Genomic DNA, 26,491 nt, shown 5'->3' with positions numbered 1-26,491 from the left:
ACTCCTCAGAGAGCTTGAGATAAAAAGCAGAGTAAAAGGAAGATGTGTCTTGGCACCGACCCTGTTTGGAATATTCTTTTCAGTACTTTTGAGCTATGTGTTTAAAAATGTAGAAGATGTTTACCTTCATACATGATCTGATGGCGAACTGTTATAGAATCATAGAAGAGTAGGACTGGAAGGGACCTTGAGAGGCCATCGAGTCCACCCCCTGCCCTCATGGCAGGACCAAGCACTTTCTAGACCATCCCTGACAGCCATCTATCTAACCTCTTCTTAAATAGCTCCAGTGATGGAGATTCTACCACCTCCCTTGGCAATTCGTTCCAGCGTTTGATCACCCGGACAGTTAGGAACTTTTTCCTAATGTCCAACCTGAACCTCCCCTGCTGCAATGTAAGTCCATTGCCTCTTGTTCTATCCTCAGAGGCAAGGAAGAACACGTCCCCTCCCTCTGCCTTGTGACACCCTTTTAGATACCTGAAGACTGCTATCATGTCCCCCCTCAATCTTCTCTTTTCCAAACTAAACAAGCCCAATTCCTTCAGCCTTTCTTCAAAGGTCACATTCTCTAGACCTTTGATCATTCTCATTCCTCTCCTCTGGACCCTCTCCAATTTCTCCACATCCTTCCTGAACTGCGGTGCCCAGAACTGGACACACTACTCCAGCTGAGGCCTAACCAGCGCAGAGTAGAGCGGGAGAATGACTTCTTGTGTTTTGTTCACACCACACCTGTTAATGCATCCTAGAATCACGTTTGCTTTTTTTGCAACAGCATCACACTGTTGACTCATATTCAGCTTGTGGTCCACTATAACCCCTAGATCCCTTTCTGCTGTACTCATTCCTAGGCAGTCCTTTCCCATTCTGTATGTGTGACACTGATTGTTCTTCCTCGAGTGTCCCCATGGGTGCTCCACGATAGGTGTCGGGCTCGCCCCGGCGCCGCAGGTCAGATCTTTTCAGCAGTTTCTGCCGGGCCGCGCATGCGCCGGCACACGCCGCTCCCTTGCACGCTCCCGGCCGCGTGCGCGATCCGGCCCCCACCAGTTCCTCTTTAACCGCCATCGGCTGCAGACAGAATCCGCTCAGGCTACGGCCAGAGTTAGCGTATGTAATGTTTTTAAAGTGTTTAGAGCTTCTTTTTCAGTCTTTAGCTTAACTTATCTTGTTATTGTTTTCAAAAAAAAAACAAAAAAACAAAAAAAAAAGAAAAGAGAGTAAAAAGTAAAGTTTTACAGCCTTAGTAGTGAGCGGAGCAGCAGAGGCCCGGGGACGTAAGGCCATTAGGCCTCCTGCCGCAGCAGGCTGAGTCCGAGAGGGGAACAGGCACAGAGAAGGGGCTAAGTACCCTATTAACAACTCAAAGACTCACCACAATGTCCTCTTCAGGATTCAAAGTGTGAGTCACGCCGCAAAGCGATGCCGGCCTCCGATGGGCACAGAAATGCTCCTTCTGCGCAAAGCTCACAGCCAGAGCAAGGAAGGACAGAGATGCGGCTGAAAATGCTGCTCTTTGACAAGGCCCTCCAGCCAGATGCGCCGGAGCGGCCTCAGCAGGAGCGACCCGCAGGGGCCCATAAAAGGAAAGCTGCTTCCCTAACCCCATCAGTGCAAAAACGGAGGAAGCTTTCACCAACCCGATCCCTGCTGGCAGCCACAGTGAGCGGGACGGGTGGAGCGCATAGCCCCCAGCCGCAGTCACAACTGAGCAGCGGCGGCGCGGAGACGCACGTGGCAGAGGCTGAGCCTCCGACAATCAAACAGCCACCCCGCACCGTGGGCAGGGCGGCAGCCAGGCAAGCGCCGGAACCGGCGGAACCACAGCTAGCGGCACCGACCCTGGCACGCGGCCTGCAGGCACCGGGGGAGACCACCTGCGTGGCACCGCAGCGCAGCATACCAAGCGCGGCGCAGACAGCAGGGCCGAGATCCCCGATGCGGAAAGGGGGCGGAGCCAGCCCCACAGGGGAGGGGAAAGGCAGCACAGAAAACCCGGCACCGCAGCCCTTCTCCAGACAGGGCTGCAGGGCTACTCGCTCTAAGCCCTCCACTTATGCTGCAGACTCCAACGAGGCGGCAGGGGTCACCTCCAGTATACCCTGAGCCCCCATCCCCGTTCCTACAGCCAGCATCACCATGGCTCGGACCACCATCGCCCTTCCTGGGCTTTGAACCCCTGGAGTACTGCCACAAATCAGTCTCTCCATTATCTCAATCACCCAGATGATCTCGCTCCCCCAGACGCAGGGGGTATGCGCCTCCAGAGTGGTCCAGGTCTCCATCTCCGGAACAGTGCCCGTGTTGCCATGGTCGCCCCTATCACGCGGGGCATAGACACCATAGGCATACTCCCAGGGACAGATCCCCCCAGACGTTTCAATATCCCCGAGGGCAATCGCGGACGGGGACGGAAACGCAGATATCTCAGGGGGAGTTGATTCTGGAACCCCGAGATTTTCCCTCGCAAGTATCTAGCGTGAGGATGTATCACCGTCAACAGGACCCAGAGGGGTCCAGAGAAGCTTCCCCTAGCGGTTCCTCACTATCTTCCCCTGATGAGGCCACGGCCACAGGGGACGTCCATCCTCCAGACGATCTCAAACAGTTCCAAGAGCTGTTTAAAAGGGTGGCCTTCACGCAAGGCATCCAAACAGCAGAGGTGCAAGAGAAACACCATAAGCTCCTTAAAAACCTGAGACCTCCGGCCTCTTCCACAATAGCTATTCTGCTGATGAAGCAATCATGGAGTCCGCCACCACAATATGGCAGACCCCTGCGTCCACTCCGCCTATAAACAAGAGAGCGGATAAGAAGTACTTCGTCCCGACGAAGGGCATGGAGTTCCTGTTCAGCCACCTGCAACCAAATTCTCTGGTGGTGGAATCGTCTCAACAGAGGTTGAAAACTTCTCAGTACAAGACAGGGGGAACAGACAAGATGCCAAGAAACTAGAGTTGTTCGGCAGAAAGGTCTACTCCTCCTCTACCCTACCGTTGAGAATGGCGAATTACGCAGCGCATCTAGCGAACCATAATTTCGACAACTACTCCAGGCTGACTTCCCTCATGGACTCGCTTCCAGAGGGCAAGAAGCCGGTGCTCAAGGCCATCGTGCAGGAAAGCTACGCAGCCTCGAGGACAGGAGTTCAGATCGCCCTAGTCGTAGCGGATACGGCAGCACGCTCAACAGCTACAGCAGTGGTCATGAGCAGGGAGTCCTGGCTCCAGACATCGGGTATCCCGAGGGATCTGCAGGCGAAGATCGTTGATCTCCCCTTTGACACGCAGAAGCTGTTTGCAGTATCAACCACAGCGTCCCCAGTACCACAGGGGCTACAAGCAAGGGCGACATCAACAGCACCAACAGTACAGAACTCCCAGGCGACGTTCTCAACAGAGCTGTGCGTCCTCGGGGCAGGGCCAAAGGCCACAAGTTTGACACACAGATCGAGGGCTGCACTATCACTACCATTGCGCAATGTCATCCGAAGCTACTGTTCCACCATTGCCTCTGACCATTCTACGACAAGTGGCAAAAGATCACCACAGACAAATGGGTACTGGAGATCATAGCCACGGGTTACGCGATTCCCTTCCAGTCGCTCCCACCACCACGACCTCCACCCAGACCCCACCTAAAGGACGCCTCCCACGAAGCGAGACTGAAGCAGGAGGTAGGCCATCTTATGCTTATAGGGGCAGTGTAAAGAGTGCCGGAGCAACTCCAAGGGAAAGGGTTCTACTCAAGATACTTCCTCACAGAGAAAAAGACAGGAGGCTGGAGGCTGGAGGCCTACTGAAAGGGGCCTGGAAGGAGGAGGTACTTCACATGATACGCGTCATAGCAGACACGTTCTCTTCGCTGGGCCTGGTCATCAATTTGGCAAAATCAAAGATAGACCCCGCACAGGACATAGAGTTCATAGGGGCACATATAAATTCCATCACAGCAAGGGTTTATCTACCAGATGCCCGCTTTCGCGCCATTGGTTCCCTCATGCAAGTCATCACCTTCAGCCCTACGGTGCCGGTTCTGACGTGCTTACAGCTGCTGGGCCACATGGCAGCAGCAACATTTGTGGTACAGAATGCCCGATTGCATAGGCGCAGCATGCAGCACTGGCTGGCGAGCGTATACAAACCGGCAGCACACACTGTCCACAGGGTGGTGTCGCCCACGACAGAGGTGCACAGATCCCTGCAATGGTGGGTGAACCCCAAGAACATGCTAACAGGGGTGCCCTTTCACCAACCACAAATATCTGTTTTTCTCACTACCGACGCCTCCCACATAGGGTGGGGAGCACACATGGGTGAAAAGGTGACGCAAAGACTGTGGTCCTCCACAGAACAGTCACTGCACATAAATATACTGGAGCTCAGAGCAGCGTTCAATGCCTGCAAACACTTTCGAGACCATATACAAGACAAGTAGTCGGGATCAGTACAGACAGTACCTCCACCATGTTTTATAAAAATCGGCAAGGAGGAGCTTGGTCCCGTGCCTTATTTGTGGAAGCAGTCCGATTCTGGAACTGGTGCATCGCCAACAATATAACCTTGAAAGCCTCGTATTTACCAGGCGCTCACAATGTAAAGGCAGACCAGCTGAGCAGGCGCTTCGCACTCACACACGAGTGGCAGATCTGTTCCAATCTGCTACGACCAATTTTTCACACATGGGGATTTCCGCAGGTAGACCTGTTTGCCAGTCAACACAAGAAGAAGTGCCCACAATACTGCTCCAGGGCAGGACTGGGACAGGGGTCCCTGGGGGACGCATTCGCAATCTCGTGGAGGGGCCCCCTGCTCTACGCCTTTACTCCCACAGTGCTTATCCACAAAGTCTTGCAGAAAGCCAGGAGAGAGAGAGCCCGAATGATGCTAGTAGTCCCAACGTAGGATCGAGAGCAGTGGTTCCCCTTACTCCTGCACATGTTGGACCGTCCACCGATGCCCCTCCCGGTGGCGCCGGATCTGCTCACGCAAGCCCAGGGGTCCATAGTGCATCCACACCCCCGAGGCCTGCGACTGCAAGCATGGTTAATCCATGGCTCAGCTCCCTAGAGAGCACGTGTATGGAAGGAGTGCAACAAGTCCTAGAAAGTAGCAGGAGGACTTCCACCAGGAAGCCCTATAAGCAAAAATGGACTCGATTCACTGCATGGTGTTCTACGAAGCAATTAGCCCCCCTTGCTGCGCATATACCTGTAATACTAGAGTATTTACTGGACCTCAAGAGAGGCGGACTCTCCCTATCCTCGTTGAAGGTCCACCTTGCCGCTATATCGGCTTTCAGACATGAAGAGGAAGGGCACACGGTGTTTGCCCATCCCATGGTTACCAGGTTCCTCAAAGGGATGGTAAACCTATACCCCTCCTCGGAAACCGCTTCCACCTTCGTGGAGCTTGGACCTGGTACTTAATGCCCTAACGGGACCACCGTTTCAACCCTTAACCACGGTTTCCCTCCGTCTCCTTACGATAAAGACGACCTTCCTTCTTGCAATCACATCAGCTCGCAGGGTGAGCGAGCTTGCGGCAGTTATGGCAACGCCACCCTGCACAGTAATTTCCAAGGAGGCGGTTACCTTACGACTGCATCCAGCCTTTGTTCCCAAAGTTTCTTAAGAGTTTCATATTAACGAACCTATAGTTTTACCCTGGTTTATCCAAAGCCTCATAACTCCAACAAAGAGGCGCGCCTACACCTCCTGGACGTGAGGAGGGTGCTGGCTTTCTATATAGACAGGACTAAGTCCTTCCGGAAAACGGATAGACTCCTAGTCTCTCTCGCTCCCAAATCAAAAGGAGAAGGTCTCTCTTCGCAGAGAATCTCGAAGCACATCGTATCCTGCATAAAAATGTGCTACGAACTTAGAAAAACTCCTTTACTGGCCCTGCCTAGGGCTCACTCCACTAGGGCGGTGGTGGGATCAACAGCCTTTTTTCAAGGGCATTGCGCTAAAAGACATTTGCAGAGCGGTGACCTGGTCATCCTATGACACCTTCGCCAAGCATTATGCCCTTCACAGGGTATTCCAAGAGGATACCGTCTCTCGACAGCGGTCCTCTCGGGGACAAGCTGCACATAAACCGATTACCCACCTCCTATCTTGGGTTACTGCTGGGTAGTCACCTATCATGGAGCACCCACAGGGACACTCGAGGAAGAAAGAGAAGTTACTCACCGTAGTAACGATGGTTCTTCGAGATGTGTCCCCGTGGGTGCTCCACCACCCGCCCATCCTCCCCGCTTCGGATCTCTGTTTAGTATTTTTCAGGAGCATCCGAGGTGGTTGGTCAAGGAACTGGCGGGTGCCGGATTGCGCACGTGGCCGGGAGCGCGTAAGGGAGCGGTGCGCACCGGCGCATGCACTTCCCGGCAGAAACTGCTGAAAAGATCCGACCTGCGGCGCCAGGTCGAGCCCAACACCTATCGTGGAGCACCCATGGGGACACATCTTGAAGAACCATCGTTACTACGGTGAGTAACTTCTCTTTCCTTCCTAAGTGGAGCACTTTGCATTTGTCCTTATTAAACTTCATCCTGTTTACCTCAGCCCATTTCTCCAGTTTATCCAGATCCTTTTGAATTATGACCCTATTCTCCAAAGAAGTTGCAACCCCTCCCAGCTTGGTATCATCTGTAAACTTAATAAGTGTACTTTCTATGTCAATATCTAAATCGTTAATGAAGATATTGAACAGAACCAGTCCTAAAACAGACCCCTGCGGAACCCCACTAGTTATACTTTTCCAGCAGGATTGAAAGCCATTAATAACTATTCTCTGGGTATGGTTATCCAGCCAGTTGTTCACCCACCTTATAGTAGCCCCATCTAAGTTGTATTTGAGTAGTTTATTGATAAGTATATTACGTGAGACCGTGTCAAATGCTTTACTGAAGTCTAGGTATATCACATCCACCGCTTCTCCCTTATCCACAAGGCTCATTATTCTATCAAAGAAAGCTATTAGATTGTTTTGACATGATCTGTTTTTAACAAAACCATGCTGGCTGTTCCCTATCACCTTACCACCTTTCAAATGCTTGCAGATGATTTCTTTAATGACCTGCTCCATTATCTTTCCTTGCACAGAAGTTAAGCTGACTGGCCTGTAGTTTCCTTGGTTATTTTTGTTCCCCTTTTTATAAATGGGTACTATATTTGCCCTTTTCCAGTCTTCTGGAATCTCTCCCGTCTCCCATGATTTTCCAAAAATGATTGCTAAAGGCTCAGATACCTCTTCTATCAGCTCCTTGAGGATTCTAGGATGCATTTCATCAGGCCGTGGTGATTTGCAGACATCTAATTTTTCTAGGTAAATTTTAATTTGTTCTTTTCGTATTTCAACTTCTAAACCTACCCTTTTTTCACTAGCATTCTCTATGTCAGGCATTCCCTCAGATTTCTCAGTGAAGACCGAAACAAAGAAATCATTAAACATCTCTGCTATTTCCAAATTCCCTGTTACTGTTTCTCCCTCCTCACTGACCAATGGCCCTACCCTCTCCTTGGTCTTCCTCTTGTTACCAATGTATTTGTAAAAAGCCTTCTTGTTTCCCTTTATGCTTGTAGCTAGCTTGAGGTCACTTTGTGCCTTAGCCTTTCTAATCTTTGCCTATATTCATCCTTTGTAATTTGTCCAAGTTTCCATTTCTTACATGATTCCTTTTTTAGTTTGAGATCATGCAAGATCTCGTGGTTAAGCCAAGGCAGTCTTTTGCCATGTTTTCTATCTTTCCTACGCAGCGGGATAGCTTGCTTTCGGGCCCTTAATAATGTCCCTTTGAAAAACTGCCAACTCTCCTCAGCTGTTTTTCCCCTCAGTTTAGCTTCCCATTGGCCCTTACCTACCAGCTGTCTGAGTTTTCCAAAATCTGCCTTCCTGAAATCCATTATCTCTATTGTACTGTTTTCCCTTCTACCCTTCCTTAGAATTATGAACTCTATGATTTCATGATCACTTTCACCCAAGCACCCTTCCGCTTCCAAATTCTCAATAATTTCCTCCCTATTTGTTAAAATTAAATCTAGAACAGCTTCCCCCCGGGTAGCTTTTTCAATCTTTTGGAATAAAAAGTTGTCTGCAATGCAATCCACGAATTTATTGGACAGTCTGTCCCCTGCTGTATTCGTTTCCCAACATATACCTGCATAGTTGAAGTCCCCCATCACCACCAAATTCTGAGCCCTGGATGATTTTGTTAGCTGTTTAAAGAAAGCCTCATCCACCTCTTCCACCTGGCTAGGGGGCCTGTAGTAGACACCTCGTAGGACCTCATCCTTGTTTTTTACTTCTCTGAGTCTAACCCAGAGACTTTCAACCCGTCCATCTCCACCTCTCTCCAAGTGTGTATATTTTTAATATACAAGGCAACACCTCCTCCCTTCTTTCCCTGTCTGTCCTTCCTAAGCAGGCTGTACCCTTCAATACCAACATTCCAATCATGAGTATTATCCCACCAAGTTTCTGTGATGCCAACAATATCATAGTTGTATTCATTTATTAGTACTTCCAATTCTTCTTGTTTATTTCCCATACTTCTTGCATTTGTATATAGGCATCTCAGACACTGATTTGGTCTTACCTCCCAGTTTTGCCCTGGCCCTCTTTTTACTCTCCCAGTGTAGCCCATACTCCCTCCCATTTCAAGTTCATCTCCCAGGTATCCATGCTCTCCACTTACCTGCAGGCTTTGATCCCCTGCCCCCGTCGAACCTAGTTTAAAGCCCTCCTCGCTAGGTTAGCCAGCCTGTGTCCGAATATGGTCTTCCACCTCCTCGAAAGGTGAATGCCATCTCTGCCTAGCAGTCCTTCCCGGAAAAGGATCCCGTGGTCAAAGAAACCAGAGCCTTCCTGGCAACACCATCTACGCAACCAAGCATTCACCTCCAGGATACACTTGTCTCTGCCTGGGCCCCTACCTCTGACAGGCAGGATTGAAGAGAATACCACCTGTGCCCCAAACTCCCTGACCCGTGCCCTCAGAGCCCTGAAGTCACTCTTGACTTGCTCAGCGTCACACTTCGCAGTATCATTAGTGCCCACATGGATGAGAAGCATGGGATAGTAGTCAGAGGGCCAGATAATCCTCGACAATGCCTGCGTAACATCTCGGATACGGGCCCCTGGCAAGCAGAGCACACCTCCCGAGAGGAAATGTCCGGGCGACAGATGGGCGCCTCCGTCCCCCTCAGAAGAGAGTCTCCAACCACCACTACTCTACGTTTCCTTCTTGCAGGGGTGGCAGTAGACTTCCCAGCCTTGAGGGTACGAGGCTTCTCCTCTTCTGTATGGGGTAATTCTTGGTCTCCTGTATCGAGTACAGCATAACAGTGTTCCAGTACCACGGTGGGAGGGTTCTGAGCAGGGGTGGGACACTGCCCGCTGCGAGAAGTAACCAGCTGCCAGTGTCCACCCTGGTCCACCTCCTCCAGTGGTTTATCAACCGTCCTGTGCACTGGGACAGTTACCTCCGCAGTCTCCACCTGAATACTATCCAGGAACTGCTCATGGACTCGGGTACTCCTCAACCTGGCCACCTCCTCCGGTAGCTCCCCCACCTGACGCCTGAGAGATTCCACCAGCAGGCACCTTCCACACTGAATATTCCCTTCACCCTGGGTATTGGTAAGTGGGAACGGCAAGCCACAGTCCCTGCAGAACCGCACCAGGATCTGGGTAGAAACATCCATGGTCAGGCAGTCTGTCTGGCTAGAGGCACAAGTGGAGGAGACAGCAGTAGTGGTGGCACAGGTGTTGCGGGTCTTCCTAACCATTGTAGTCCTCTCTGTCACACTCCCTCTTAAACTTCCCTGTCTGCAGCTCCCTGTCTGCTTCACTCCCCTGGTCGCTCCTGCCTCTGGCTTTTAAGCCTGCTGGCTTCTCTCAGGCCCTCCCCCTACGAGTCACGCAGGGGAAGGCTGATTAAGGGAGCAAAAGGTCAGGCAGAACCTTTTTGACTGAAAGTGAAGACTGTGATGCGAAAAGTTGCCCTGGGAGAATTCCCATCTGTTGATGATGCTACTTTTGTCTCTGTCACAGTGAAGTTCACCTCTAAGCAGGAATGACGTGTGGGGATGTACAAGAAGTTACATGCAGCCCCTCCCCATCCCTGCACTCACCATCAGCACCATGCCACTTCTGGAGAGTCCAAGGGTACCCCTGCCCTCCTCCAGCCCTCCTCCAGCGTGCCACGGCCTGCGAGCAGTGCGAGCTAAAGCAGCTTGTGCTGTTTACCAGCCTCACTGCCTTGGGGAGGGTGGGACTGATCCTACACTCACCAGAAGTAGCATGTGGGGTAGAGGGGTAGGGGCAGGGGTAGAGCAAGGGTCGTGGTGGATGGAGACTGAGAGGGCATGTGGACCACCTCCACCCAGAGTCCTCCTCACCAGTCACCACTGCCTACAAGAGCTTCTAATTTGCCTCCAAGATGCATGTTGAACTTACCATTAGTGTGAAAAAGTCAGTGATTATGGCAAGGCAGAGAATGCCTGCTTCCCATTTCCCTCAGCAATATCTATGTCCAAACTATGGACTCATTTTGTTACCTTGCTGCTACCATTAACAAGAACTTGTCATTGGATGAGAAGTTGAACATATGTATTGGAAAAGCAGCCACCAACTTTGGTTGCCTCACAAAATGAACATGGAACAACAAGAAGATTATGACAAAAGTCTAAAATCTTGATTTATGAAGTCTGCATAGTCAGCACCCTCCTGTATGGACACGGACTTCTTATAGTAGGCAAGAAAAGAGACTCAATAACTTGCATCAATGGTGCCTGAGATCTGTTCTAGCAATCACCTGGCAAGATAAAATCACCAATGAAGAAGTGCTAATGTGGGCACAAATCTGCAATGTGACACTATTATAAAGCAGAAACATCTTAGTTAACTCTTGTGCCCAGTGCTTGTATTTAAATCAGTCGTATTCCCAAAATTGAGAACTTTGCTAAAGTCAGCAAATTATACAGGTCATCTGGAAGGGTCTTAGCAGCCAAAGCTTGTCTGTGGATGATGCAGTGAGTCCCATTTATGGCTGGATTCTTTGACCAAAGTCACAAATCTGGAGTGAGAGCCAAGCATTGTTGGGACACCATCAGTGCAAACGCCAACTAGCTTTTCCCATGAAAGACCATATTCTTGGAAAAAAGTCAGAAACTGTTGCCAAAACACCAGAAGCCTTTGATTTGGTCTCTAGTGCTTTTGAGAAAAAACATTTTTTCTTTCAGAGTTCCGTCATCCCCAAATTGAGAGTAGATGAGCAACTGACAGCATGGAGTATCAGTTGTATCATTGCACTGAATTGTAAAAAAATGTAATGCTTTAATCTTTTCCAAAACTTGTCTTTTTATGTCCCCTGCAAGCTCATCAATATGATGTTTCACTGTGTTATCAGAGAGCAAAATATTTGATAATTTTTTCTGGCTTTTCGCACCCAGCAGAATATTTGCAGCACTCAATAAGCACGGTTTTTACAAGTGTCTTTCCAATCATGTGAGCTTTCTTTGATTTGGCAATGGGTAGTGACAGCTCGTAAGATGTTTCTCCCAGTTTGGCCATCTCTTGATGAAAAGCTCCGGCAGTGTCTACCTTCATGGGTTTCAAGCATTGAGTTTTGGCAGCAAAAAACTCTCTTGGCTTGTCCTTCAGTGCCTTGTGGTTTATCTTCAAATGTTGCTCCAGATGGCCAGATCTCATGGCATCATTGCTGAGAACTGCATGGCATATGATTCTCTGAGGGAGGTCAATCCCACTTTTTTCGGAGATGGTAAAGCCAAACTTGATGTACTCTTCATCATACTTCCTTTTCTTTGTCACAGACATTTCTACAAAAAATGAAAAACATTTCTCTGGGCCTTCAATATATCAGAAAAATTCCAACCTCTCAGCTCACAAAAGTTGAATAAAATACAGTTAAATTTGCTTTAAAATTCTGCAATGAACAAGAATTAATATAGAATTAACAGTAATTTTTAGGTGATATAAACTTAGGTGCCAAATTTAATGAATATCCATGTTTAATTAAAACAGTTATAAATGATTGAAAAGCATTACACGCACGAAGACAAGCACAATGAACAATTATAAGCCTATAATCACTGTTAAAATTTTAAAGGAATAGAATTTACCTGCTGCTGGAAGAAGTAACAAATAACACAGACACCATCCTGACAGTGAATATCAGCAAACTGAGTAGAATGCACGGCTTGAAAAGGATGTGAATGGTTTTCCAAGAAGGCAATTGAAAGGCGGAAAATGTCGGCATTCGTAGGAATATCTATGATGTGAAGAAGTAGGTGTTAAACGCTTCAGCTGCCACCTTGTTAAAAATAATTCTCTTCCCTTTTTTAAGGGCGGGCAGGGATACCATACTGTGCTCTTTATTTTGTGATGAATAATGCTGACAAATATTGAAATCTAACTGCTTTATTTTTTTTTAAATATGTGGAATGGATTAACAATTCCGAGATGTGCTTATGGAAGAGAGGGTTAGATGCACATAATGTGATACTCATTACATCTGAATTTTACATTAACATTTTTTCTTCTTCTCTTGGCCTCTCATATCCCCTGGAACCTTCTCATGCCCACTGCCCCCCATTTTGAGAACCACAGCTATATATGTAATGGGAGAATAAGCTAGTTAACCAGTTCCAGAAAATCCATTCATTTCCTAGTAGTTTGTTGTATTTTATCTTTAACATATTTTTGCACCATTTTTAAAGTGGAAGTTAAAGTTGTTTGTGAGATGTGAAATGGTTGAGATGAGTGTGTGTGAAAGATTATATGGTAGTGGAGATTTCTCAGTTTAGATCCTTGAATGATTATTTCCAAGCATCAAGACACTGCCATACTGCATCAAAGATGTGGTCCATCTAAGGCAGTGTCCTGCCCCAAAACTGGCCAATGGCAGGTGTCCCCTGCACCTCTGCAGAAGAAAAAGCCTGCAGTATGCAATTTTAAAAGAATTTGTTCCTAGGGAAGTTTCTTTTTAAATCTTGAATGAGATTGACTTACACCTTGAAAGCTGAGGATTTAAGGCCCTTCCAAATATCTGTTTTTCTTTTTCAGTGCTTATTATTGTTACTGGAAAATAACTTTTAAACCAGAAAAGAATGACAGCTAGTCATAATGGCGGGTTGGTCAGTTGAATGTTGATGCACTGATTGTAAAACAACAATACAAATGAAATCTGATGTCAGTAAGACTAACTGATAAAAGATGCCATCTCGGACATTGCCCAGATAAACAAGGTCTGTGATACCAATCAAGTGATCAGGGTTGGATCAATAAGTTGGCTACCAAAAGAAAATTACAACTAACACATATGCATGGAATGTCTGAACGCTGTGGGTGACTGGAAAGTTAGAGCTGCTTTGAAAGGAGATGGAGAGATGCCAATGCGATATACTTGGACTGGTAGAGATGCACTGGATGGCATCGGGAGAGATGTGTTGTTGTGAAGGGAATGAAACAAAGCATGAGGCAGGAATTGGATTCCTTCTTTGCAAGAGTTAGGAGCACTGTTAGGATACAAACGGGTGAGTATGAGCATGATAGCAGTGAGATTCAAAGTGAAACTGTTCAAGATCTTAGTCATTCAGGTGTATGCACCCAAGTCAGACAGCATGGAGGAAGAGATCAAACCATTCAGTAAAGGCTTCACAAAGACACTGGAGAAGATACCAAAGAGCAATGTGTTGATCATTGGAGGAGATTGGAATGCGGAGGTCGGAACAGATAATGAAGGTTGGGTGAGTCATGGGAAGGTTTGGATGTAGAGAAAGAAAAGAATGAGGTAAGAAACTACTAGAGTTTGCTACAGAGCCCAAGATGGTGATCTGAAACATGAGATTCCAACAAAGGGACTGTAGGAAGTAGACATGGTGATCGAACAACAGGAAATCCAAGATCATGATAGATATGATCTTGATAAAAAGGAGAAGGGTAACATCTGTACAGCAACGCTGAACTTTCCAAGGAGCAGATATGGACTCAGACCACAACCTAGTGATTGTGAGCATCAAGATGAAACTCAAGAGGAAGTATAAGACACAGTTCAAAAAACCAAGAGATGTGGTGAGGCGAGGCGAGGAAGAAATAGGGAATGCATACAGAACAGTGCTTGAAGTGAAGATCAGAACTGCGGGCACAGAGAACAACCTAGATAAAAGAGTCAAAGGGATAGCCACAGTGATAGAAGAGGCAATTGAGCATACTGTTTTGGAGGTACTATGGCAAGTGGAAGTGTATAAGCAGATCAGAAATATTAATAGGAAGTGGCAGTTGAAGCAGATGGCTATCAAAGACAAGAATGACAAAGTGCTCTTGAACAAGGAGAAGGTTGTACAGCAATGGACAAGATATTGCACTGATCAGTACAAAATACCATTGGACCCTAGTGTCTCAGAGAGACTGATCAAAGAACTGAAAGAGAGATCTCCCACCGAGCACCGAGGGCAAGACTGATATTTTGAAGGAGGAAGTAGGAAGAGCAGGGAGACAACTAAGCAAGAACAAGAGCCCTGGAAATGATAAGATCACAGGAGAGATGATCAAATACATCAGAGAAAGTATGATTCAGGAAATGCACCAGTTATGTAATATAGTGTGGAAAAGAGGGAAGGCACTAAGGAATGGACAAGATCCATGCTAGTGATGATGGACAAGAAAGGAAGCATGTTGGAGTGCAAGAACCACAGAACAATTGCCCTAACGAGTCATCTAGGCAAGGTGCTGACGATGATACTGATGGAGAGACTTAGACTGCAGATAGAACATCTAGCAGATGAGCAAGAGGGATTTAGGAAAGATAGAAGTACTGTACAGCAGATATTGGCACTAAGATTGATAGCGGAGAAAGCGCAATGGGAGAACATCTACAATTGCTTTGTCAATTTTCAGAAGGCATTTGACAGTATCGATCAGAAAGTGACTTAGGCAGTGTTGGAGTCATATAGAGTGAATGGCAGACTGATACAGTTGTTGAAGGATATCAGTGACATTGTGCGGTGAGCTGGGAAGTTGGTTTAGAACGAGTAGAGGTACAAGACAAGGAGATCCAATATCACTGACTATCTTCATTATGCACTTAGAGCGATCAACAAGATCAAGGAAGAGGTAGAAGGGATATCGGTACATGGGATTAACAATGATGTTTGTGGATGATATAATTATCGTCGAGGAAGATGAAAAAGCAGCTAGCGGGAACAGTGCAGGTGCTAAACAAGGAAGGGAAGTGGTACGGGCTGATTATGAATATCAATAAAATGAAAACAATGGTATCTGGAGATAAGAATATAGGAAGGTAGATCAGTGTAGATGGGATCGAACTAGAGAACGTAGGGAAGCTCACATATCTGGGGAGCAACATGACATATGATCTAGACTGTAAGAAGGAAAGAGTGGCTAGAGTAGCGAAAGCAAGAGTGAGTTTGAAGGTGATGGTTAAGATTTGGAAAAGCAAAGTGATTAGCTTAGGAATGAAGCCGAGCACCTTGAAAGCATGTGTATTCAGCAGCATGTGGTACGGATGTAACACATGGGTGGTAACAAGAGATTTGAAGAGAAGGGTAGTGGCATTCAAGAGGAGTTGTTATAGAAAGATCCTGAGAATAGGATGGATGCAGAATGTTACCAATGAGAAATTAACTGGGAAGATACAGCCAAAAGAGAACCTGCTGCAGAAGGTCATACAATAGAAGTTACAGCTATTTGGGCATATCTGCAGAATGAATGATGAGTGAAATCAAGACCCTAGTATTCAGCATATTAAATGGTTCAAACAGGAGTGGCAGACCCCACAGAGAATGGGTAGATGATATAGTAGATTGGTGCAGAGCTAGTCTACAGAAACTAAGCCACTCTGCACTGGACAGGGAAAGATGGGAGGAAATAGTGAGGGAGGCATCAGACACCAATGACGCTGAGCCCCTGGTTGTTGATATTGATGAATGACAGCCTTTATAGAATGTTTTCTCTCTTCCAAGTAATTCACCATTTTCCTTTCTTACACCTTGCCTTTTCCGTAGGGAGTAGCTTTCTATTAATCTTCCCCATAGAAATGTACTTATTAGAGTCTATCCTTCTTCCCATAGAGCATGTTCTTTTGAATTTTTCCTCCTGTAACCAATGGGGTGCAAAATTCCTTGCTGCTTTGCAATTCAAGACCTTGGTACTGCTGTTATAGCTTGATAAATGAGCTTGAAGTATGCTTCAGGGAATTGAAATGTAGCCTCTCTAAGTTTGAATGGCTTTGCAAGTTACCCTTCCAATACACTGAAGCTTTGCCATATAAATATGGCTGCACACATTTCATTCAGCAGCCTTCCACTCAAATAGAGAAGAGCAGATACTCTCAGTTAAGGGCAGCCCACCTTGGTTTTTAAAAACCTTTTTTTTACGTTTTAAAAGCCAAATCCTGCTATGCTTACTTAAGGCCCAGTTATGTTCTCTGTTTCATCCAGATAGGATGCATTGACTTCAGATTCACCCCAGCATAATCAAGAATTGAATTTTACCCTCAAACCTTAGTCAAACAAAATTCTCAGTGATGTGACAGTGGGAGTTTTGCTTGAGTTGGTGCAGAAACACTTAAGAAGAAATGTAACGCTTATGAAAGAAAGAGAGTAATTGTATGGGCTTGCATGGCTTAGTTGAGGCAAAGCTCTTCACAATATGACCTTACCTGCAAACCCTACTACTGTTTCAGTCCTAGATCTAGACTATGGATTATTTCTAGTTGTTCAAAAATGAATGTTTCCATTATTTTACTGGCAGATGTTATATGATGGTTAGAAAAGAGAATGTAAGTATACCACTGAGAGTCAGCTGTGCCTGCCTGATTGTCTGTAAGACTGGATTTGGCTGTTTGGCACCATGAAGAAGAACAAAATGTGATATGGAGATGACAGAACAAACATACTGAATCATTTTGCTCCAGATTAAGATTCTGTGGGAAAATCCAATTTCTGGTCTCAGCAAATATGCTGGGTCTGTTCTTCCATGATGATTTACACTGTTGGTCTGGATAACTCTCCTTAATTGGCAATAACAGCAAAGCATGTAAATCCCCAGAGAACTAGTGGAAAAATAGAGCCTTTTTGCTTTAATTTTAAAATAAACCATTTTACATGTTTATGCAGTACACAATTTCATAAATTATTTTCTCTGCCATCATCAAGTGCTTCCTGAGCTACATTTAAGAGACTCTTTTATTGATTTTGACTCTTGCACCAAATGATGATGGACGCTTTTTTTTATTAAACTAAAACAAAATCTAGAAATCTGCTGCTTGCCCTGTATTTCCAATGGATGGTGCAAATACTCAGATACTGGTCACGGTGGTTCTTCAAACTCGTTATCAGGAAAGTAACACACACAGAATTTTTAAATGTGTTTAAAACAAACAAAAAAACCCCACCAAACTCCACGTCACAACTTTCTCAGGCTGTTTTTTCTCTATGAGCTAAAATAGAATTTATTAAAATTGATTTATTAATGCTGGGATTTATCCATTTGATTTTGAGCATCCTCACCTTCCCACATGCTCCCCACAAAATCAACTTATTGCTACCATACACAAATAGCTTATATTGAGTGCTGCAGCAGTGTATTGTGGCAACGTATTCCACAGTTCCCTGAGCCCTGTAGCGTTCTGGCTGTTTTCACCAGTGCAGGATGGGAAGAAAATGCCCTGCAAGTAGAGGTGGGTATCTGATGACATCTTCCCATGTTTCATTCCCCTCTTTCCCCTGCCGTGTTAAACAAATGTCCCTTTTTCCAGGTAGGGGTCCGGCTTGCCTTTATAAGAGATGTGTTTTTTATAATGGAGGGGAGTGGAGGGGTAGTAAACCTGTCCCAACCAACAGGTTTTTGAAAATGGGCTGTGAAAGCACTGGATCTTAGCATGCTTGGATCTGGATTTAAACATCCTGGAAAAGATGACCCTTAGAAGAAGACTATGTTTAAGTAGACATGGGTGCTACATTGAAGCTCAATGACTCATTCAAACAGTTACAGCTTGGGGTGGCTAAAAGACCCCCTGGGCTGCAGCCAGCCCCAAATATCGTGTCTGCCAAGGGAGACTTCCCTCTAGCAGCTGAAAGACCCCAGACTACAGCCAGGTTTGGACCCGCTAAGAAGACCCTCAGAGCAAGAAAGTTCCCTGCTGCAAGCCTTACTTTGCGAACTGTGGTAATTGTACACCTACCACATTGCCTTCATTGAAACAGTTACAGCTCGGGGCAGCTAAAAGACCCGCTGCTACAGCCAGCACCTGAAAGTCATGACCACAGCGGGGGATGTTCCCCAGGTGGCTAAAAGACCCCAGACTACAGCCAGAACCTGAAAATCATGACCGCCCAGGGAGACTTCTCCTGGGTGGCTAAAAGACCCCTAGCTACAGCCAGCCCCTTGGTCTTTGCCTAAAGCCCATCCAAAAATTTTGTCTCAGAAGACAGCCCCTCTAGTGACAGTGTTTTCTTCTGTTGCCCAAAAACCATGCCTGACCAGGGAGACTTCCCCTGACCGGCTATGGGACCCTCACCGCATGCAAGCTGCCTGGCATCTTGCACAGCACATCCTTTTATTAGTTCAGAGTCAAGCCACATGATGTGGCTGGGTGCTGGAAAGTTCCAGACTGTGTGGCACCTCCGGGGGGAGGAATGGGAGAAGATGTGGGGGTCAGCACAAAATATAAGAGGCTGAAGAGAAGGTCTTCTTCAAGTGATTGCTCATGTGCATTCCAAGTTGGGTGTGCGTTGGCACATGCCCAGTTGCCAGAAGCTTTTTGCCCTAGCCGGTAGCCTTAGGGTTGGTGCGGTGCCCCCTGGAGTGGCACCCGTATAGTGGCACATAAATTTGAACTGAACTCTACACTTGTCTGATTACTATGATATTATATCAATATTATGTTGCTAATGGAATTTACAGTGAGGACAGGCACTTGGAAAAATCGGGCTAAATGCCTTAAAATCTGTATTATCTCATAGTGTAGACATAGCCTCAATTACATGCACAAGAAAGCAAGGAGGCAACAAGAGTCTGCAGTTGAGACCAGAGAGCTACAGAAATTTTGTTGTTCTTCTGAATTGTTAAAATATTTGGCAGGAGTGTACGTGACTTACTGATGTGATGATATTTTCAAATGAGTGTTAGCGTTTAACTGACCTAATTTGTACTAGCAGTGTTCTCTTGTATGTTACTTTTTGTCATTGAGTAATGCTGATTTATTAGGCTGTGTGCTTCAAGGGCATTGTAAAGTAACATGTAGGGGCAGGACCGAACTGTGAATGTGAGAATTACTGTATCAGATCATATCCAATTAAAATATGACGAGCACAGCGGGAAAAATTGGAATTAGGGTTTATCTTTCATGTAAGAGAAGTCACTATATCAGTTAGAAATAAAGTAAGTGTGAAACAGATTCTCTAGCCTTTCTCATCTCTGTCCAAAAATTAATATCTATTAACATTTATATCTGGAAGTTTTGAAATATCTCATGTTCAAAGGTATTATGGCAATGGCAACTGAACGGAGAGAACTGCAGCCATGCACATTAAAGGTATTCTTTCTCAAAGTACATTGCAAACCATAAGTTAAAATGTTCATCATGGACAGATGAAATGGTTTTAAAAATTAGATTTTTTTTATGCTAAAACTGCACTATATGATTAAAGGAAGGCTTGTGGTCTTGCAAGGTCTATTGGGCTTCACAGCTAAGCCTTTCAGGGAAAACAGGAATAAAAGACATTAAAAAAAAAAGTTAGCTTTTTATAAGCTTTGTAGAACAGTGTTGCCTATTACAAGTTTTGATATAAAATTCTCTTTGATACGAGGTAGAGAAACTGTGCATTGGCTTCTACCACTATTGCAATCCTTCGTATTATCTGTGTAACATTCACTAGCACTTTGCGTACAGAAATGCAGCACTGTAAATATAAAGAGATGTAGTTTTGTTACACATAGCCTTTCTCTTCTGGGTCACTGCATGTTGTTGTGTAGTATAGCATCTCTTGAAGGTCATTTTGAAGACGCCACAGAGAGCAAGAGTTTTATTTTTGCCTGAACTAAGCCATGCAAGCCCATACGATTACTCTCTTTCCTTCCTCCCAGTATTCCCAAGAGTATTATCTGTAGAAGCAATAGTCTCTGATGGGCTGAGCACTGTGAGGCCTTTCACTTGACTTTTTGAAATGTCTCTGTAACCTAATAATTTTTGAACAGGGCACCTGATCTATTCCCAAAATTCAGGGAGTCTTCTGTGCATCAGTGAGCAGAATTCTGTTAAGTTAGGAGCAAATTGGAAAACTGGAAGGGAAAAATAGGGGACACACACATGACTTCTGATAACGTGGTTGCCACGCCTATCTTTACATATGTATGTAATTATCTAAAATTATGGAACTTGTTGATTGCAGACAAATACCCATCCACCCCCTTTCAGCTCTATGCATCCTTCCAATGGAACTTAAAATCTTGGTCTCCCCCAGTCCTTGCTCTCAGAGAGAGCAAAATGATTAACTGATTACAAACTGTTGAGTGAAAGGATGCAAGGAGCCTCTGGCGTGCAAGAACGAGTTTAGCCAACAGAAGCAACAAAGTTTACAACTCTGTAGTGTATTTGAAGATATGGTCTATCAAGAGTTGATAGAGTGTCCATTGTCAGTTTAAGGCCTGGTCTACACTAGGGATCAAAGTCGATTCCAAATACGCAGTTCTATCCATGCCATTAGCGTAGCAAGAAACAGTGCATCAGCATTGACTTTGTTCCCTAGCGTACACTGGGGCTCTTTGGGTTTACACCAACGTCCCTGACTCCACATGATAGCTTAGAGTACCAGCGTCAATGGCTGAGCCTAGAGAGATCAGTTTTGCCCTGTGTTCACACACGTGGCAGAATTGATATCTGGAACATTGATCGCAGCATGTTGAACGTCCCTTCCCCTGCCCCGTAAATATAAACACACCCTTCTGTCCTTCAGGAAAGGATTTGTATCTCTTTCATATCATGTCAAGATTGCAGCATATGGATATTCAAAATAGGACATTTTTTAATGCAGTTCATTACAAATTTGAATGACACCCATTGAAATGAAGGCTAAAAATATTCCTTCTTTCATGTGAAATAGATAGCATGCAGCAAAGTCTTCAGATGTGAAGTCACTTTAGGAGATATCATGTGAGGATATACATATGCCCATCTATTGATTAATGTCCAGATCCCAGTGTATTCTGGAGCTTAGAACATTGCATCCATTGGGATCAATCCCAAGAGCATTTAAGTTCAATTAAAAGTGTTTGGTAGCTTGGGACAGCTTCAATCTAGTCCCATATGTTTTTTTTTTTCTTTTCTTTTTTTTTTTTTTTTAAAAACATAAATTTTGAGCATAGACTAACAAACTAGCTGTAACCATCTGGCAGGCCTCTCCTGTCATAATGGAAGGATCTAACTCAGTTGTTTGTGTGAGAAGACTCTACCTATGCCCCCTTTCTTCTCTCCCCACCATCTGCATTACAGAGCTCAGAGCAGAATTAAACACATTAATATGTGCTTTAGACTTTAAAGGTAGGGGGAAACATTCAGATCATAATTTTAATATGAAAAAACAAGTAGAACTAACACATGTGTAACACAGTGTGTAAAATGGGATGTAAAAATATTTAAAAAATCAAGGGACTTTTTCGCTAATCTTTGCATTTTACCTTTTCTTCTTGATTCCTTAGTAAATAATAAAAGTAGACAAAATTAACAGCACTCCTTGACTTTGACTTTTATCTTGCAGAGACAAACGTGAAGGAAAATGCTGTGAAATTCATGGAGATGCTGGAGGATAAGCTGCATAGGTAATGATGGCATAGAGGAAACATTTAAAAATGAAATGTTTGTTTATAAATATAAATGTGACTTTAGAGTGTTGGAGAGCACTTTGAAACCTATTTTCTAAAAAAATAATAGAATCATAGAAGACTAGAACTGGATGGGACCTCGTGGTCATCAAGTCCAGTTCCCTGCTATCTTGGCAGGACCAAACACCTTCTAGCTCAACCCCGAAAGATGTCTACCTTACCTGCTTTTAAATATCTCCAGCGATGGAGATTCCGCAACCTCCCTAGGTAACTTACTCCAGTGTTTAACCACCCTGACAGTTAGAAAGTTTTTCCTAATGTCTAATCTAAACTTCCCTTGCTGCAGTTTAAGCCCATTGCTCCTTGTCCTAGCCTCAGAGGCCAAGGAGAACATATTTTCTCCCTACTCATTGTAACTCTCTTTGAGGTACTTGAAAACCACTATTATGTCCCCTCTAAATCTTCTCTTTTCTAAACTAAACAAGCCCAGTTCTTTCAGTCTTCTCTCATAGCTCATGTTCTCTAGACCGTTAATCATTCTTGTTGCTCCTCTCTGGACCTTTTCGAATTTCTCCACTTCTTTCTTGAAATGTGGTGGTCAGAACTGGACACATTAGTCCAATCAAAGCCTATTGAGCGCTGAGTAGAGTGGAAGAATGACTTCTCTTGTCTTGCTCACAACACTCTTATTAATACATCCCAGGATCATGTTTGCTTGTTCAGCAACAGCATCACACTGTTGACTCATATTTATCTTGTGGACCCCTAAATCCCTTTCCACAATACTCCTTCCTAGACAGTCGCTTCCCATTCTCTATGTATGAAGCTGATTGTTTCTTCCAAAGTGGAGTACTTTGTATATGTCCTTATTAAACTTCATCCTGTTTACCTCAGACCATTTCTCCAGTTTGTCCAGATCATTCTGCATTATGAGCCTGTCCTTCAAAGCAGTTGCAACCCCTCCGAGTTTGGTATCATCTGCAAACGTAATAAGCGTACTTTCCATGCCAATATCTAAATCACTATTGAAGGTATTGAATAGAACCGGTCCCAAAGAGATCCCTGTGGAACCCCACTTGTTATGCCCTTACAGTATTACTGTGAACCATTAATAACTACTCTGTCAGAATGGTTATCCAGCCATTTATGCACCCACCTTATAGTGGCCCCATCTAAGTTGTATTTGCTTAGCTTGTTGATAAGAAGATCATGTGAGATGATGTCAAATGCCTTACTAAAGTCTAGGTATACCACATCCACCGGCTCTCCCTTATCCATGAGACCTGTGATCTTATCACAAAAGCTGTCAGATTGGTCTGGCATGATTTGTTCTTTAAAAATACATGCTGGCTGTTACCTGTCACCTTATTTTCATCCAGATATTTGCAGATGAATTCCTTAATTATTTGCTCCATTATCTTTCCCAGCACAGAAGTTAAACTGACTGCTCTGTAGTTTCCTGGGTTGTTCTTTTTCCACCTTTTTATAGATGGGCACTATGTTTGCCCTTTTCCAGTCTTCTGGAATCTCTTCCGACTTCCAGGACTTTTCAAAGATGATAGCTAAAGGCTCAGAAGCCTCCTCTATCAGCTCCTTAAGTATTCTAGGATACATTTCATCAGGCCCTGGTGACTTGAAGACCTCTGATTTTTCTAAGTAATTTTTAACTTATTCTTTATGTATTTTATCCTCTAAACCTATCCCTTTCCCAATAGCATGCCTTACATTAGGCATTTCTGCATCGGCCTTCTTGGTGAAGAGTGAAACAAAGAAGTTATTAAGCATCTCTGCCATTTCCAAGTTTCCTGGCATTGTTTCTTCCTCCTCACTTAGTAGTGGGCCGACCCTGTCCTTGGTCTTCCTCTTGCTTCTAATATATTTATAGAATGACTTCTTGTTACTCTTTATGTCTCTAGCTAATTTGAGCTTGTTCTGTGCCTTGGCCTTTCTAATCTTGCTCCCGTACACATGCATTGTTTGCTTATATACATCTTTTGTAATTTCTCCTACTTTCCACTTTTTATATGACTCCTTTTTGATTTTGAGATCATGCAAGATCTCCTGGCTAAGCCAAGGCAGTCTTCTACCATACTTTCTAACTTTATTATGCTGTGGTATAGTTTGCTTTTAGGCCTCAAATAGCAAAAAGCTATTTAGAAAGGAATATAGTAGAGGACTGTTATTAATCTTTCATTCCATCACCCTGAAAAATGTTACAAAATCTTATTTAAAGAAAAAAACAAACAAACCTCTAAAAGCATAGAAGTCCCTTGTTATGGACACAATTCATGACCATACTGCATCTGCTTTGCACTACTCTTCTAGTATAAACTGACCATGTAGACCCAAATATCCAGTTAATTCCTCTGATATAAGAGTATTCTTCAGGGGCATAGGCAGGTCATATACGATGTCAGTCAACCTCTGACATAGGAGGGTGTGACTTGACAGAATGAGGCACAGCCAGTAAAGCCCCGCATCCACCTCATTGCAAGCTGTCAGAATGACCACGAGGCTGCTTTATTTTAAGGTTTAGACTAGCCCATATCTAGCAGCCTTGAGATGTGGGGAGCACAACATTGATTTAAAACCACCTGCCCCTCCAGCTGTTGTAGACAAAAGCACACATTAGCTAGGCCTGATGAGTTTTCCCAGGAAGTCTGTGCTCTGTTATGTATTAGGTAATGAGCCACTTGATTTTGAATAGTTCTGGAAAATATAATGAACCCTTTCTTTCCTCTCTACCCCCCACAACTAACAGAAACCAAGACAACAATATAGCTGTTTTAATTATATAATCTTACCCCAAATACATATTTTTAAACTACCACACTGATTAATATTTAATCTTCTTGCAATGTGAAGAACTCTTGTGCCTCCCTCAAGGGTTGCCTTGCCTTTCCAAAGCTTATCACCAGGTGCAATGTTGCTGTTGTAATGGAGCCATCTGTTAGAATGGACTGCATTTTAAAGAAGTATTTACATTATGTAAAAATCTCCTTTGTACTGCTGGACTGCAATTGAGAATACTACCCATGCAGTGTTTACTATAATGGCTGAGGGAAGACTCCAGGTTTTTAGATCGGTTTATGTGTACTTTTGAATACTAAATATTTATCATGTTATGGGTTCCATGTTAAGTAGTAAATCAGACTCCGAGTGCAAAATCTTGTTTAAATTTTCATCAAGAATACAGATTCTGAAAGAGTATTGTATAGCAAGGCTTAATGATGTTCCAGGGTTTCATAGGTTTATATCACAACAGCAGATCCCCCAGGAAACAAAATCGTCTTCTCTGTAACAGTTAACCACAGGGAAATGTAGAGAAACGTCATCTGCATTTTCTTCTGAGGGAGATTTAATGGTTGTGGACAGATAGTTTTCCTGGTAGCTTTGTAGTTAAATATTGAATTGCTTTAAAGGAATTAAATATTGCATTTGGATTCTCTTATCAACTCAAAACTTTTTTCTGCATTGCTCTTATTCTAATCAAAGGGATTTTTTCCTATGTGTTTTGTATACGCTGTGTGCCATTAGTGGATTTTGAAAGAGTATGTGGCATGTGTCTACCCTCTTTGTCCCCACTTCGCATTTCTGAGAGTGAAATTTGTGCTGGACTTCAAAATACCATCGCCCTTTTTTCGTGAAGTGTGTCATTTCTGGGAAGGGACTGAAAGGTAAACCCTCCTTTGGCACGATACTATACAGTGGAAGCCCATGCAGTCAGGCCATTTCTTTATCAACAAGGAGTGAACATTTGAAACTGTTTCTAACAAACTCGAACAATATAGCGAGTAGTAATATGTTGAAATTGTATGGATAGGTTGCATTCCTTCTTACCATATAGAGTTTGCTGTGTCTGTTTCAATCTGGATTTTCTACTGAGACTACGTGTAGGTCTTAATGTGTTATTAGTTAGAGGTTTCTGTCTGCACTTTTACTGAGAACAAAATACATGTAGTTAAAGTTCTGCAAGTACATTCCTGCAGTCATAGCAGTTCATTTGTCATGTGTCTTTGACCATTACACCAACCCTCTGCTCACTGTCCATCCCCCTGGCACTCAGTCTAATATTGAATACACTTGATAATTGTTTGTTATGATAGCTGTGGTCATTGTGCCATAGTTATAACCTATGGGTTTAATTTATACATGGTTGCTGACTCCAACAGGCTCTTACGAATGCTCTAGAATATCCTATAGGAGAGATCCTGGGCCATACTTCTAGCCCCACATTAATCAAAAATCTGAGGTTTTGGAACTTGCAAGTTCCTGTGCAGTGTCTTCCAGCTCTGCTTTTGCACCCTGTAGACCTGATACAGCAGGACTTGATTATTTTTCCATATACTAAATGACCAAATCATGAAGAGGCAGCAGATAAGGCATTTGTAGAACAAATCATAGAAACATTTAAAACATAAGATCTGATGATAATGGGGGATTTTAACTACTTGGACATTGGTTGGAAAAATAATACTGGAAATTTTGTATTTTGACATAAGTTATTGGACTGTACTGGGACAACTTTTTATTTCAGAAAGTGAAGAAAATAACCAAGGAAACACCATTTTAGACTTGAGTCTGGCCAACAGAGGGGACATGGTAGCAAATCTGAAATGGAT

At 44.3% G+C, this 26,491-nt stretch overlaps 1 protein-coding gene across 1 annotated transcript in view; it reads left to right on the top strand.

Moving 5' to 3' along the window:
• Window positions 1-26,491, top strand: part of DISC1 (DISC1 scaffold protein) — a 381,004-nt gene that overhangs the window by 253,276 nt on the left and 101,237 nt on the right. Inside the window, exon 10 of the mRNA XM_074990175.1 lies at window positions 21,806-21,866. Coding sequence (XP_074846276.1) covers window positions 21,806-21,866 — 61 coding nt within the window. The remainder of the gene's footprint in view (window positions 1-21,805; window positions 21,867-26,491) is intronic.

This window comes from Carettochelys insculpta, chromosome 3 (assembly GCF_033958435.1).
Source record: "Carettochelys insculpta isolate YL-2023 chromosome 3, ASM3395843v1, whole genome shotgun sequence".
NCBI lineage: Eukaryota > Metazoa > Chordata > Testudines > Carettochelyidae > Carettochelys > Carettochelys insculpta.
The sequence above is the reverse complement of the archived record's forward strand: the minus strand, read 5'-3'. Positions and strand labels throughout refer to the sequence as shown.